Source organism: Trachemys scripta, chromosome 1 (genome assembly GCF_013100865.1).
Source record: "Trachemys scripta elegans isolate TJP31775 chromosome 1, CAS_Tse_1.0, whole genome shotgun sequence".
Lineage (NCBI taxonomy): Eukaryota > Metazoa > Chordata > Testudines > Emydidae > Trachemys > Trachemys scripta.
In genome coordinates this window covers 269,829,582-269,844,764 of record NC_048298.1, presented here as the reverse complement: position 1 = coordinate 269,844,764, position 15,183 = coordinate 269,829,582, and the positions used below count along the sequence as shown (strand labels likewise).

Here is a 15,183-nt window from a genome sequence, read left to right as displayed (position 1 = left end):
TCTGACAGCCAGGATACTGGCTACATGATGTCCACTGAAAGAAGGTGAACAAAGCAAGAAACCTTCAGACAGACTTATTTTCAGCATTACGTGGAAGAGGCTTTCTGTCTAGTTATTTTGGCATCAGCTTTTTCCCTTTACGTCACCCATTTCAGCAATGTTGAACTGTTTACTAGTTCTGAAACAATCTGGGTTTTCCATCGACTCCATAAAGGTTCAACTAGCAGCAATATCTGTATATCACCATCTTACCCAGGTCTGTAGTGTAGTTTTGAACCCTAAAGTGGCAAGATTCCTGAAGGGCCTTTTTCTTCCAGTGTGGGAGCCCACTCGTAGGACCTCAGTATTAGTATTAGCAGGTTGATGGCTTCTGCCTTTGAGCCCTAAGCAGCCTTATCTATCTTATCCCTTTCCTTCTTATCTATGAAGACTGCTATTACATCAGCTTGAAGTGTAGAACAGATTCTGGCACTTATACTGTGTTTAAGGAGAACAGAGTCATGTTCAGACCTTATCCAAAGTTCCTGCCCAAAGTTTTTCCAGTGTTTCTTACTAACCAATCCAGTCACCTCCCTGTTTTCTTTCTCAAGTCTCATTACAAGCCGGGGAAGCTACACTTCACACACTTGATATTATATGGGCATAGTCTTTTTACTTAAAACAGAATCATTCAGGAACACATCCAGACTTTTTGTGGCTTTTACTGATAGAGTTGAAGTGCAACCTGCATCCTCTCAGAGGGTATCAAATTGGATCTCCACCTATATGAGGACATGTTATGAGTTTGGCAGGTTAGAGCCACCTTATCACATCAGAGTTTATTCCACTAGAGCGCAGGCTGCTTCTGCTGCCTGTTGAAGAGTGTCCCTATACCAGAAAATTTGTAGACCCGCTATGTGAAGCTTGATCCATATGTTTACATGACACTGTTTAATAGAGGTTTCCAGGATGCCTCTATTATTTGTGCTGTCTTGCAGTCATTGTTTAAGTAGGATTCCTGTTACTGACCTTCAAGCAAAAGCAAACAACTGTGTGTTAGTCACCCAGGGTAGAATCTGGGTGGACAATTACTTGAAGGAATAATGTTTATGTACCTTAGAGGAACTGTGATTCTTAAAGATGTGTTTTCCACACACATTCCACAACCAGCTCTCCTTCCTGGCTACTATGGAGTTGTTCTCCTCTCGGATTCTGTATTGACTGAGGAACGGTTGGTCCAGCTTTGCACTATATGGCCTAAGGTGGGGAAGGTAGTGTGTGAGGGCACTTAGGGAGCAGGTACGGTCCCCAGCAGACTCTGCTGGCTAAAAGAATCTGATCTTGCATGTGTAGGATGCATGTACATCAAAAGTGGAATCCATGGGGAAAGCACATTTTGAAGAATCAGTTAGTGTAGGATGAGTAATCACTCTTAGCTTCATGTTTTCTATCCCAAATATTAATTTGTGAAATAACAAAGGCCAAAAACTTGTTCTCGTTTTGCTCACCAAATTGGGCATGTGGTTTTCATTGCTGTGTTTTCAAGGCCCCATTGTGCTAGGTCTTTTACTGATACATAGTAGAAGATCCTTCCTGATCAGAAAAACTTAGTCTAAAGTGCTTACGCATACTTTGTGTTAAGATGGCGAAGCTTTGAAATGAGAGCTTAAAAAAAATAGGCACCTGATAAAAAACCAAGAATAAAGGTCCTAGGGTCAGTGGGAAGAGTTCACCTATTTAAGATGCAATTCAACTCTGAAAAATTACTATATAAAAATTGCTTCTTACTGAAAAGAACCTATTCTTTGTGGTGATCAGAAATGTATCTGCTTAGTGATTACAATAACTTTTTTCTACTTTTTATTCCCGTTTGTTCTGCAGAAAGACCTGAATTCCTTCTTGTGCATCATCCAAATAAAATTGTTTTACTGAATTTCACTTGAACATCTGTACAATCTCATTAAAGGCATTGTGGTTGAATAGATGGAATGAGGGCACAATTTGGCCTGAAGAATCTAACAGTTTATGATGCAATGAAGTAAAAGAATTCAGTTTGATTTTTCAGATCTCAGGTTGAGCTTCCGGGGTTGGTAGTTAGGTTACAAATGAAAGCAAATCTGAGCAGGAAATTAAGCCACCATAAATGTGAAACACCAGTTCCATTTTTAGAGTCCCTTCTTAAAGTAGAACTGCATTTCAAGTTTGAAAGTCCATATTAAGCTTAAATGTGAAATGAGTGTGTTAAATTTGGGCAAGTTTAAAAGGGAAAAAGTAATATTTACTTTTTATAATGGAAATATGTGTATATGTGATTAAATCTAAAAAAATAACTTGAAATTCAAGACAAAATGTCTATTATGTCAGTCTTATTTTTCTTTATAGGTGGCAACTTTACAGCAGTCTGTTAATTTACTGCAAAAGGATAAAGATTATCTTAATCGTCAGAACATGGAGCTCAGTGTTCGCTGTGCCCATGAAGAAGATCGCCTTGAAAGACTTCAGATTCAGTTGGAGGATGCCAAAAAAGCTAGAGAGGAAATGTATGAAAAATATGTCACATCCAGGTAAGTTCTTATATTCATCTATCTTTAAAAAGCAGACAAATGAAATGAATTTTCCTCTGAAATAATTTATATAATGAATTCCATTATAATAAATGTGTATGGTCAGTTTCAGAGGAATTTGTCCTGGTCTGTGTGCTGAAATCAGAATTTAATTTAGCATCTTCATTTTCCATTGTAATACATTAGAAAAAATGCATTAAAAGTTAAGATTAAGACAAACCTGTAGACGTAACCCTTCCCTGTGGATTTCTTTATGGCAACTTGTCTCTTACCTGTATACAGAGGATTTACTCTGAAAATGTCAGTTAATGCAAAAATAAATTGAGCATGTAAATTGGTACCACCCTGCCCAAATGACTTCAGTATGAAAAACATAGTTTTATTTGAACCTTTTTTTTAACTGTTTATTTAGGAAGTTCTAACAGGTTTGTAAATTGATGCCAAGTAAATATCAAAACCAAACAATAATCATTACAACAGTGAGCTTTTGTTTAGAGGTACCACACAGTAATAGTCATCAGATCTCTCTATTTAACATGGTGTTACTATATGACAGAGCAAGCATCATGACAATATCCAGGACACATAATTTTTTGCGATTTATGGGAAATTGAGAGAAATCTTAGATCAGACATTTAATAGATCAGGCATTTCTATCAAATGTTAATAGTCAAAAAGATTAGACAGGTATGTTAGTTTTTGCTGGTGAATGTACTTCGAGTATTGAGTACATGGTAACCAAATTTATGAGTATGTATTTGTCCTCTGTTTCTGTGTCTGTAACTGGTACCTTAATTTTAGTATGAAAAATGTTTGTATTACAAAGTATAACTTGTCCTACTACTTCCAAAATTTGGATTTAAAAACTAACCTTTTCGAGTTTTAAGAGCACAAAACCAAAGAGTAAGAGTTAGGCAATTTTTCTTAATATAAGTTGCTTAAAATGACCAAATTTTAGAGCTGAGCTGAAGTGAACTGGTAGATTTTGTGCAGTTGCATACTTGGTTCTTTCATTCTCTATGCTTGCTAGTAAGCAGTAATGCCTATTTGCTTTTATAGGCACAAAACTCAAAGAATATAAACAAAGGAACAGACTGTTCTTTCATAGTAGAAATGTGACTTAAATAAGTGGCTGTGAAGCAGAAACAGTTTTGAAAATGTACATAACATTAATTTAGGGTCAAATTATACCCTTTGACACCTCAGAAAGAAGCTGGGACAGGGAGGTGGGCACTCCAGAAAGGTTGCAGTTACCTTGAAATGCTCCCTGTAAGTGGGACAGCTTTGAGGGTGAATGTGGCCCTCCTAAATCTGCAGATCCAGGGGATGGCAATCTATGCTCCTCTTCCCTCTTTTGAACTGACAGCGTGGTTCCTGTAAAATCCATACAACTGATAGGCTACGAGCATCTCTACAAAATCCCCATCACAGAAATGGAGACAGGCATGGATCTTGAGCTGCTGCTGGTTTAGGCAGTAGCAATTTATGTGCAGACATCCACTACCTAGGGAGAGGAGAGTGACTCTTCTCCTTTCTTACATCAAAACTTCACAGACTTCCAACCCTGCAGAACTTCAGACAATGCCATGGAGCTGGCAATATGCCCTCTTCTGTGCATCATCTATCTTCCTCCTCTCTTTCAGAATCCAGAGTTCTGCTGCCTTCAGCTGTGGAAAATAGAGTACAGACCTTTAATATTTAGAGTATTTTGGCAGATTAGTCTTTGTTCAGTAACAGTAACCCTATTTTTGTATACTAATGGAACTGTGCATTATAAATATACATGCAAAACAATCAGCCAAAATAACCCCTCCTGGTTTTTTTTTTTTTTTTTTTTTTTTAGGTTTTAATTAGGTCATTAACGTTCTGCAACCTACGATTTTCCCACTGGAATGTACTCCTTTGTAAGAGTGCTTTTAGATCTATGAATGAGAAGTGTTATGTAAATGGCATGTTTTGTTGTTTATATCCTAAATATTTCTGAAAGTCCTGAAGACTGTTTTAAAAACTGAAAAAACATATCAGACACCACTTATGCAGAGTGAAACATGTTAGCTTAATATCTCACCTAAATTTCAGAAGTAAGCAAAAGAGGACATAGTATAGAGCTGTAATTTGTGGATTAACTAATATCTATGTTTCATATAGGATGTTTGGGTGACCTAGCTCTTGAGGATAGCCACTAGAAATAAGCTGCTCCTACAGTCATAACCACAGTGCTAGGTTGTTTTGAATGCTTATCACTTTTAAGTCTGCACAGGTATATTAAAAGTTCAAATGAAAAATCCTCCTTAGATTGACTGACTAAATAATCTCCATACACATCGTGCTGTACTATGGAACATCACCTGCCCAAACATGTTTTTTTAACCAGGGTTGCAACCATACATATATTGGATATCCCAGCACCTAGATTCTAAAGACAATAATTTTCAAAAGCATTCCGCATCTACAGTTCAAGTGTTTACCCGTATGTATTCCACTCTTAGCGCACTCAAGCTCAGAATCTTTTTGCCAGCAGTGTTTGTTGGGGCTGCACTCACGCACAGAGCACCCATGTGCCCTGTCTTCTGAAGGCATAAAGGGCTGACTTGGGCCAGCCATCTTGCAGTTTCATATCACAGATACAGATATTAGAAAGGAATTGAAAGTAGCATCTCTATTTCTTGCACACTCGTGTACCTACAACAAAGGTTATTGTATATGGTTATTCTGTAGTGTAGTTTTAGTAGTTAGTGTAGGTTTACTGTTTCCACTAGGGTAATTTTTTTTCTAGGTGTTTTTTTGTTTGATTGTTTGTTTTTTGGTTACCTGGTACCAGGCTTCAGCACCTTATGGCTGAGCAAAAATCTCCAGGATTTAAATATTGAGGCTACTGTGCTCCTTGGTGATGAGCATTCTGGTTGTTTATTTTGCTTTGGTGAGAGGTATATCCTGGAAAAAATGTTCAATTTTTCATTTATTTTCTCAATGGATACAATGCAAGAGAGGCTTACCTGGAACTTTTTTTTTTTTTTTTGGACAAAGTCCTGAGACTTGGTTCTGATTAGGATAAACAAGACACATCCAGATCTGTGCAGTCTTCATCCAGAAGTGCCCCAGTGAGTACTGCCTTTGTGGCTGGTTTCCAGTCTCCTGCTTTCCCAAAGCACTCCTCAGCTGTTCATGCTCTCAAGTCCTCCTCATCAGCTGATGGGACATCACTCTTCTAATGAGCACAAGCAGAGGTCACAGTCTGAGGAACCTAGTAAGAAGAATGGGCAGAGGTTGCTTCACTTTACCTCAGCTTATGCTAGCACAAAGCCTGGCACCCTAAAAGACTCACGTCTCCATACTTTGGTACCTACTAAAAAGTAGCATCATGCTGTCTCCAGCACTTACTCTGCTGTATTACCTTCAGGACTCTGCCTTCAGGCTTCAGCCCAGTGTTGGAGCTCTCTGTACCAGTACCTCCTCTATCGGTACAAACATCATCAGCGCCAACTATTCCAGTGCTGACTGTTGCTCATGGTTTTGAGACTTACTGTACTGGGAGACCTAATGGTATCCACCCTCCCTGAGTCACTGATTTTATGTTCTGTAGATACACCCAGTGGCACCAACCACCACCATATCCCTTGTATCGGTTACATATTTGGTGCCACCAAGTGATCTATTCAGATCATGCCCTGAGACTCCTGCCAAGTTTGCTCCACCACTGGAAGAGGAGTATTCCTTTTCCTCATTGGCTTTAGACTATAGCAGGAAGGGGTCACCTCCTTATTGTATTAATTTAGTTGGAATATGTGGAGCTAAAAAGTCAAACATGACCCTGAACCTGTCCAACATTAAATGGTTTTTAAAAAGGTCTGGGATTTGTATACAGAGACCTCAGCTTTCTTTGTACTTTGTCAAACATCCATTAAAAATAATTTTAATAAAGGGGTTATGGATACAGGGGAAAAAAGGAAAAGATTTAAAGCATTTGAAATGTCAAGTATTAAGAAATGCTTTCATGTTGACCATATCTCAACGTTCCTGTTCCCTTTGGTTGAAAAGAGTTTTTAGAAGGGGAAAAACTCCCTTGTTTGACATTCTTTTAGATGGTATTAAAGCTGATAATTGTCCTTTTGGGGAAAAGAGAAGTAAGTTGAGATGGGCTGGAGCTGTCACTGCTTTGGTTAAAGTCTGATCCCGTTTCCTAGAAGCCAAGAAAGGCAAATACACACAAAGGCGGAGAGAAAAGAACAGCAAAGACGGGGTGGGGGGAGGAGGGGGAAATGTAGCTTCTGTCTCAGGTGTTGACTCTCACTTGCAGTTTCACTTCTGGAACAACACAGACACAGCGCATGGTTTTATCAGCCACTCTGAGACCTGGCAAACTTGTACCAGCATTGGGCTGTTTAAGGCATTTCATTTAGCAGCCTTCCTAGTCAGAGGCTTACAGCGTTGTTGTGAAACATACAGTCTTGGCAGGATAAGCTAGACTCTTACTGGACGGAAGGAAAAAGGAGAGGGATAGGAAAGAGAAAAAAATAAGGTGGGAAAGGAAAAGGACATATGGGGGAGGGGACAGGGACAAAAATCTTACCAGTTACATTTAAATCCCAACCATCACCTGAAATGTATTGGTGTCAGCTGGTCCCTCTCTCAGTTCCGATCTGGTCAGGACATCATTCAAGATCGGGAAAACAAAGGCACAATAGTGTTAGATTGGGTGCCAGGAGACGATGGAGGTGGCAACCATGATGGTGAAGCTGGCTCCTTCCCCTTCTTTCAGTCAACAATTGTTGCGCTCAATTCCGTCCTTCCATATTTTCCCCTTTCCCCAAGTCTCTCTTTATTAAAGGACCACAAAAGGGAATGATGGGTGACATAGCCTATCCTGTCCTTATTTTTTCACCAATTAGGCCTAATTTCCAGCACACTAATTCTTGTTAATTTGATTTCTGGTCCCACACTTCTCTTGTTTACCAGGCATGATCTTAATGCAGATTTTGAGATATATCAATAGACCTAGTTCAGTCTTTGTCTCCCTTTTACATCTTTTCCCATCAGCATTTATTGTTGCAGGTTATTCTTCAAGCGATTGCACATGTCCATTCCACTTCAGGTGTGTGTGGACTCTGTGTACTGTTGTCAGAGATTTTCCCCTCAGCAGTACTCATGAGGGCAGCGCATGCGCCATCTGCCGCCTCACACTGCTGTCTGGTAGTATAAAGGGCAGAGCTGCCCTGACCCCCTGCCAGTTCCTTCTTTATAGCCTGTGATGGTTGTTGAAGCTATCATCTTGCTATTGCAAGTTTTCCCTAGTTATATTCTGCATATAGTTGGTACTCCTTTTAACAACTTTAGTAGTTTTAAAAGTGTTTTGAACACTTTTGTTTCCCGTTGCTGGGTACTGGTACTGGTGCCGGTGCCGGGACATGCTTGGTCACTGGGTTTCCAACCCAATCACTCCTGCAAAAGGCCGACGCCAGTGAGTGACCCATACTCCATTTGCCTGAAGTGCCTCAGAGAGATTCACATTCAGGATTGGTGCCAAATTTGCCAGGACTTTAAGCCCAGAATGCGGGGCAACCAGGCTTATGTTTCTGCTGATGGAGACAGCTCTGTGCCCATCTGTGAAACCTGCCTGCTCAGAGTGGGTACTGAGTACCTCTGCATCAGTGAGAAGTGCTTCACCAGGTCTGGCTGAGCCTCAGGGCCGATTGCCCTCCCCTGTACTGAGGAAGAAGCATTGGAAAGTGAGGTCTAAGGACTCAGGATCTGGGAGGTTGAGAACCTTGGGCACCAAAGTCCAACAAGCCTGCAGATGAAGATAGAGGGCACTAGAGTCTGAGGCTTTCTCCAAAGCACTCCTCCTCTCATGCGGGGCCATTAACACTGGTGCCAGCATCGACACTGTTGAAACCAGACTGAAGTGGCTACATCTAGTTGATTGCATTAGGACGCTATCCTGATGCCAACAACCCTGGAGATTTATGTGGCAGCATGTGATCTGTTGAGCAAGTCTATGTTTTTCTCCAGGAGTCTTTTTGCCCAGTACTGATACCTTATCAGCTTTGTCCCAGAATACGGTACCATGGATGCCTCTAGATACTGACATGTCCCCCACTGCCCAATACAGCATTATCCAGAGGGAAGCCTGCCATGATTTCAGTGATACCGATTTGGCTGAGTGCCACACCTCAGTCCTCCTTACTGACAGGAAGAGCCCCCCTTGGTCACAGGAGGTTGATTTGTGTTTGGACTCAGAGGTTTGCACACATGGGTTGCAGTTGAGGCACTTTCCTCAACTTCCCCTTCCACCTCCTGCCACCATTGGTACTCTCCATAGGCTCCATCTTGGCCATCAAGCAAGGACCCGTGGCTGAGTAGAAGTTGGGCCCTGGACTCATACCAGTGGCCATTCTGGAACCTGTAGTGGTTCCCACTGGCCCACAGGTCATCTCCATGCCCATCCCATTCTGTCTCGTCCAGTAGGTGCTGAGATCTATAATGGCAAGGATAGCAGGAATCCACCTGTGGTACCAGGCTCAGTGTGGAGAATGAGGAAATGGATGCAGTGGACGCCCCCCCCCCCGTCCCCCCCGGGAAGGAATTGTGGGGAGCGCCACTGCAGCTGGTTTTGGTTTGCTCTTTGTCATCTCCTGATGAGGCAATAGTACTGAAGGGTTCCTCTCCTTCCCCTGATGATTACAGAGCGCATCAAGAGCTTTTAAAGAAGGTGGCTTCCACCCTGGGTATTCAGGTGGTGGACGTTCAAGAGAGGTCTTGCAGACTGGTTTACATCTTAGCATCTGTAGGACCGGTTTGAGTGGTGTTTCGAATTATTGAAGTGATCCTGGAGGTCAGTAAAGTGCTGTGGCAAAAACCTCTCTTCCTTCTTCCCATAGCAAAAAGGTCTGAATGAAGATATTATGTCCCCTCTCAGGGGTTTGAACATTTCTACAGTCACCCCTCTCCAGAGTCTCCTGGTGGTTTCAGTTGAAAATGAGGGAGTGTCAGAGTGAACAGGCATTTACACTGAAAGGAAAAGATGAAAAAGAAGTTTTATCTCTTTGACAGAAAGCTATGTTCGACTACAGGTCTGCAGTTTAAGATTGCTAATGAGCAGGCATTGTTGGGGCATTATGACTTCGGTCTCTGGGACAGCAAATTAAATTTTAAAGACAGACTGCCAGATTACTGAAGGCAGGAATTTCTTGCACTGGTAAACAAGGATGAATTACTAGCCAAGATCTCCCCTCGGGTGGGTTTGAATGCTGCCAACTCTGCAGCTAGAGCCATGGTGTCAGTCATTACCATGCACAGGTGTTTGTGACTCCAGGCATTGGGTGTCCCTCAAGAGGTCCAACAGACCATACAGGACCTCCCTTTTGAGGGGCCATCACTCTTTGAAAAGGTGGATGACAAGTTGCATAGTCTAAAAGACTCTAGGGTAACACTCAGATCTTTGGGCATTTATACACCTGCCCTAAAGAAAAAGCAGTTTTGACTGCAACAGCCCCACCACTATCCTGTTTTCATGTCTTGCCAACAGGACCTAGCTAGGGAAAAAAGGCGGCAGAGGTTCTAGAAGATGTCCCCTCCCTCTTTCTTCTGCAATAGCTCCTAGTTTGTCCAGGCAGCCTGGGAGTTCTAAGAAAACATTTTGATGCGTTTGTCTCAGACCCATCCTGGATCTATAAGATCTCAACAGAAACCTAAAAAAGCTTGCATCTGAAGAAGTGAGGTTCTTACCCACGAAAGCTTATGCTCCCAATACTTCTGTTAGTCTCAAAGGTGCCACAGGACCCTCTGTTGCTTTTTACAGATGCAGACTAACACGGCTACCCCTCTGATATTAAAGAAAATAGTTTCATATGGTCACTCTGGCTACTATATTCCATCCCTGCATCCTGGCGACTGGTACGCTGCCCTCAACTTAAAGAATGGGTATTTTCATATGGCAATACATCCAAGCCCAAGAAATTCCTCAGATTTGTGATCAATCAATGCGCCTACAGTCTGGAGTCCGATCATTTGGCCTGTCATCAGCCCCACGTGTATTCACAACACATATGGCAATGGTGGCAGCCATCCTCAGGAAATCAGGAATTCAGAGGTTTCCCTACCTTGATGACTGGCTGGTCTGAGGCTCAGGTGCTGTCCAGCATGACTGTCTGACTGTCATGCAGTCCACCTTTGATGCGCTAGGGTTGCTCATTGATGCAGAAAAGTCAATCCTGTCTCATGTACAAAAGATAGAGTTTATGGGAACAGTCGGGACTCTGTGGAAGCCAAGGTCTTCAATTCCCACTTATGATGCCAGCATCATCTGGGAAAAGCTTTTTTAGATCTGAAGGCCCATCCTACCATGACGATACAAAATTGCTTCAAGCTTCTGAGGCATATGGCCTCTTGCACTTACATAATTGAACATAAGCTCTATCGCAGGAAGCTGCATGATTGGACAGCTTCAATGTACTTGCTGATTCATCATCCTATACACATGGTGGTTTGCATGCCCCCACACGTATCTTACTTTCTTTACACTGGTGGACAGGCCCTTTAAACATGTGTGTGCCCGGGTTCCATTTGCTCTTCCTCAGCCAACTTTTACCCTAGTTATGGACGCTTCTGCCCTTGATTGGAGAGCTCTCCTGGAGTCATGCAAAACACAAGTCTTATGGTCTGCCCAGGATTTAATTCTGCATACAATCATCAAAGAATTGTGGATCATCAAATAAGCTTGTCAAGTCTTCCAGCCTCAGATCAAGAGATGAAATCTACTCATATTTTCAGATAATATAGCGACCATGTTCTATTTGAACTGGCAAGGAAGGGCCTGCTCGCCTGCTCTGCCAAAAGGCGATGAGGCTCTGGGATTTTTGCATTGCCAACTCAATCTGTTTCAAAGCCTCTCACTTTCCAAGTGTTCAGAACAAACTGACAGACCTATCAAGTGGATCTTTCTCCAGTCACCACAAGTGTTGCCTCTGCCCAGATGTGGCCAGATTCATTTTCTAATAGTGGTAGATTCCCCAAATAGACCTGTTTACAACAAAAGTCAACAGGAAGTGTCATCAGTTTTGCTCTCGGACAGGTCATAGCCCAGGGTTTCTCCTGTTGCCGTGGGCAGACAAGCGCCTGTATGCATTTCCTCCAGTTCCACTCCTTCCATGAGTGTTGGTGAAAATCAAAGAAAACCATGCTTGAGTCATACTCATAGCTCCAGTCTGGCCTTGACAGCATTGGTTTTACACTCTGCTGAACCTTTTGAACTGAGCTCCATAGACACTATCGTTGGAACCAGACTTGATCTCTCAGAATCACGGTCGTCTCCTCCACCCCAAACGGTGGGCTCTCCCCCGACAGCCTGAATATTCTGTGGCTAACTTCTCAGGAGGAAATTTGTTCAAATGGGGTTCAAGAGATGCTTTTAATTAGTAGAAAACCTTTTACTGGGTATACTTCCCTGGTGAATGTCAGAGGTTCTACATCTGGTCCCAGAAGAAAGCCGTTTACCTGGGCTAGGGTCCAATCCACCCTATGTTGGACTATCTGTTACATCTAAAGCAACAGGACCTTGCTATTAGTTCTGTCAAGATCCACCTGACAGCTAACTCAGCCTTCCACCTGCCAGTTGAAAACTGTTCCCTTTTCTCCAAGCCTGTGATGATTAGATTTCTAAAGGTTTAGATCAGTTATATCTGCAAGTAGAGGTTCCAATTCCCCATTGGGACTTAAACTTGGTGTTAGCAAAGCTAATGGGTTGTCCATTTGAGCTGCTGGCTGCCAGTTTGTTACTCCATCTTTCCATGAAGGCAGTCTGTTAGTTGCAGTCACCTCGGCCGGAAGAGTGGATGAGGTACGAGCTCTAGTTTCAAGACCACTATATATGGTTTTCTACAAAGACAAGGCTTACCTAAGCCCACCTGAAGTACCTTACCAAGGTAGCGTCTTTATTTTCACATTGATCAGGCTATATTTATCCACTTTCTTTTCTAAGTCTCATAATCATAGGCATGAGGAAACACTACACACATTGAACATTAGAATGGCTTGAGCTTTTTACCTGGACACAACTAACTGTTCAGTCTTTGTCACAGCTTTTCCTGGCAATTGCAGACAGAATAAAGGGCCTTTGAGTCTTTTCTCATAAGATCTCATTGCTGGATCTCATCTTGTATTTATTTATGCTATGATTTAGTGGGCGTGATGCTGCCAAATAGAGTGCTTACACATTCAACCACATCTCAGGCAGCCTCTGCAGCCTTTCTGTCCCAAGTGCCTATTCTGGACATTTGCAAAGTGGCAACTTGGTCTTCAGTCCATAGTTTTGTGTCTCATGCCATGTCTCAACAATATTTGGATGTGTGGTCCTTCAGTCTTTATCCACCTCCAGATCAAACTGCTTGTGAGTCACCTGAAGTGGAATGGACATGTGCAGCCACTTGAAGAAGAGGAAATGGTTACTAACCTGTTCAGTAACTGTTGTTCTTTCTGATGTGTTACACGTGTCCATTCTATAACCCCCTGTCCTTCCTCTATCTCTATCAAAGTGTATCTGGTAAGAAGATACTGAGAAAGGCTGGGCATGGCTCTGCCCTTTGTACCACCATGCAGCTATGCGAGGCAGCAGAGGGCACATGCACTGTCCCAATGGGAACCACTTAGGGGAAAACCTCCAACAACAGTGCACTTAGCATGCATGCACTTGAAATGGAATGGATATGTGCAACACATCTCAAAGAACAGTTACAGGACTGGTTAGTAACTGTTTCTTGTTATACTTTATAAACTTTTATCCACTTTTCCAGTTAGGCTCCAAAGTGGGGTAAATATGTAGGCCCAATTATTACAGCAGACCCCACCTATAGGATACCTGACTTTTTTAACCAATGAGCTACTAAAGCACACACATTACTAACAATTAGTTTTAAGTGAGTCACTAATAACTGAGGTCAGTACTTCTGTCAAGAAAGGAGCAGATGCTACTCTTAAGTAAGCTGCATAGATCAGACATTTTAAAGAAAGAAACCCATAGTTATACTGATAGAGTAACAGCTCCTTGGAGATTTATGGCAAAGTAAATAATAATGTGATCCAGAAGGTGTAACTATTTCTCTATTAAATTCCTGTAAATTATGATGATTTGTTTAATTTTCAGAGACCATTATAAAACAGAATATGAAAACAAATTGCGTGATGAATTGGAACAAATTAGATTGAAAACAAATCAAGAAATTGAACAGCTTCGAAGCACCTCAAAGGAGATGTATGAACGTGAAAATAGGTAGGTAAACATTCTTTAAAAAAAAAACACTTCAGGCATAACATAATTAAGGTATACATTATCATGTCATATTTGTGTTTGTGTTGTTATTTGTGACTCATGTTGTCACTTTTATGGGGGGAATGGTCAGTGCAGAAAATTAAACTTAACATTAAGCCATTATTAAATAAATGTAGATGTTACAAAAAAGTTTTTCATATGAAATTACATCTTTACAATAAAAGTGCAGTTTTATTTTTTGCTTTCTCTTAAAATAACTGCTGATAATTGTTAGTATTAAAAAGAGTCAATTGTCAGCAAAAGTTAGCTTCTACTTTAGCATTAGTGGTTTGTGTTTTGTGCTGCTGTCATTTATATTATAGTGAAATTAATATCATAAAGTACATACGTGTCAGGTAGTCTCTTATATATGATGCTTTGCAGCTGTTCTGGAGACAAGCCTTGGTATCTGAGAGTAGGGAGGTTCTGAATCGAGAGGAATGAGGAAGGTGCGAAATGAGTCATGGGTTTTTTTTGTTTTTTGTCTTTTTTTAAAGAAAGCAAATTTGATATGGTTTAAAACTTATGATCTAAAAAAAGTGTAATCTTCAATTCATTATACTTATATTTTCAGCAGAACATACTGTGACCCCAGTCTTGCAAAGGCTGACGTACCTGCTTGACATACCTTGCATGTTGGTAGTCCCATTTGAATTCAGTGAAACTCTTCATGTGCATAATGTTAAGCACTATCTAAGTCTTCAGCCATTTAAAGGTTGGGACCTATGACAGTAGGATTTTTGGCACTGTTTCTCTCTGCCAAAGTGATCAGCCAATAGTAAGAGGTCATAGTAATAGTAATTATTGCACAAACCTATCCAGTCTTATGTGACTATAATCTAAGATCAGGAGGACTGGTAAGTATATTTGCAGGTACAAGCTAAGATTCTGTCCATTACTAGTACAAATTCTTTGTAATCAGTTACTGACACAATTACAACAGAGCGACCACCATATTTTTACATATATCACACTGTTGTTGTTTTTATCAGTGCAAACAAATATATAATCAACAATTTTTATGTATGTTATATTTTTATTTTAAATAAACATCAACTGCTATTACTGGTCCACTACCTAGCCATTATTAATTGGTAGTCTCTTAGAGGCCTCACCCTATGATTGGTTCTTTAGGAGGGTACCATTTACACTGCAGAAACAGTGTACTAAATCAGTTGCTGGAAGACAGCCCTGTGCCAGCCTAGGCAATGGTTTGGGCAAAATAGTTTTAACTGTGTGTGCACACAGACTGTGTTTAGATCCAACCATCTCACTTTCTAACTGGATACAAACTCAGTTAGAAGAAGTTGTTCTAGGTGGTGACACTTGCAGTTAAAA

The 15,183-nt window shown here is 41.2% G+C and overlaps 1 protein-coding gene across 3 annotated transcripts in view; it reads left to right on the top strand.

Annotated features, from left to right (window-relative positions):
* Positions 1 to 15,183, top strand: part of PIBF1 (progesterone immunomodulatory binding factor 1) — a 188,842-nt gene that overhangs the window by 37,348 nt on the left and 136,311 nt on the right. For all 3 annotated transcript variants that reach the window (XM_034758353.1, XM_034758355.1, XM_034758354.1), the window contains exons 8-9: positions 2,362 to 2,543; positions 13,681 to 13,806. In XM_034758353.1, the coding sequence (XP_034614244.1) occupies positions 2,362 to 2,543; positions 13,681 to 13,806 (308 nt within the window). The remainder of the gene's footprint in view (positions 1 to 2,361; positions 2,544 to 13,680; positions 13,807 to 15,183) is intronic.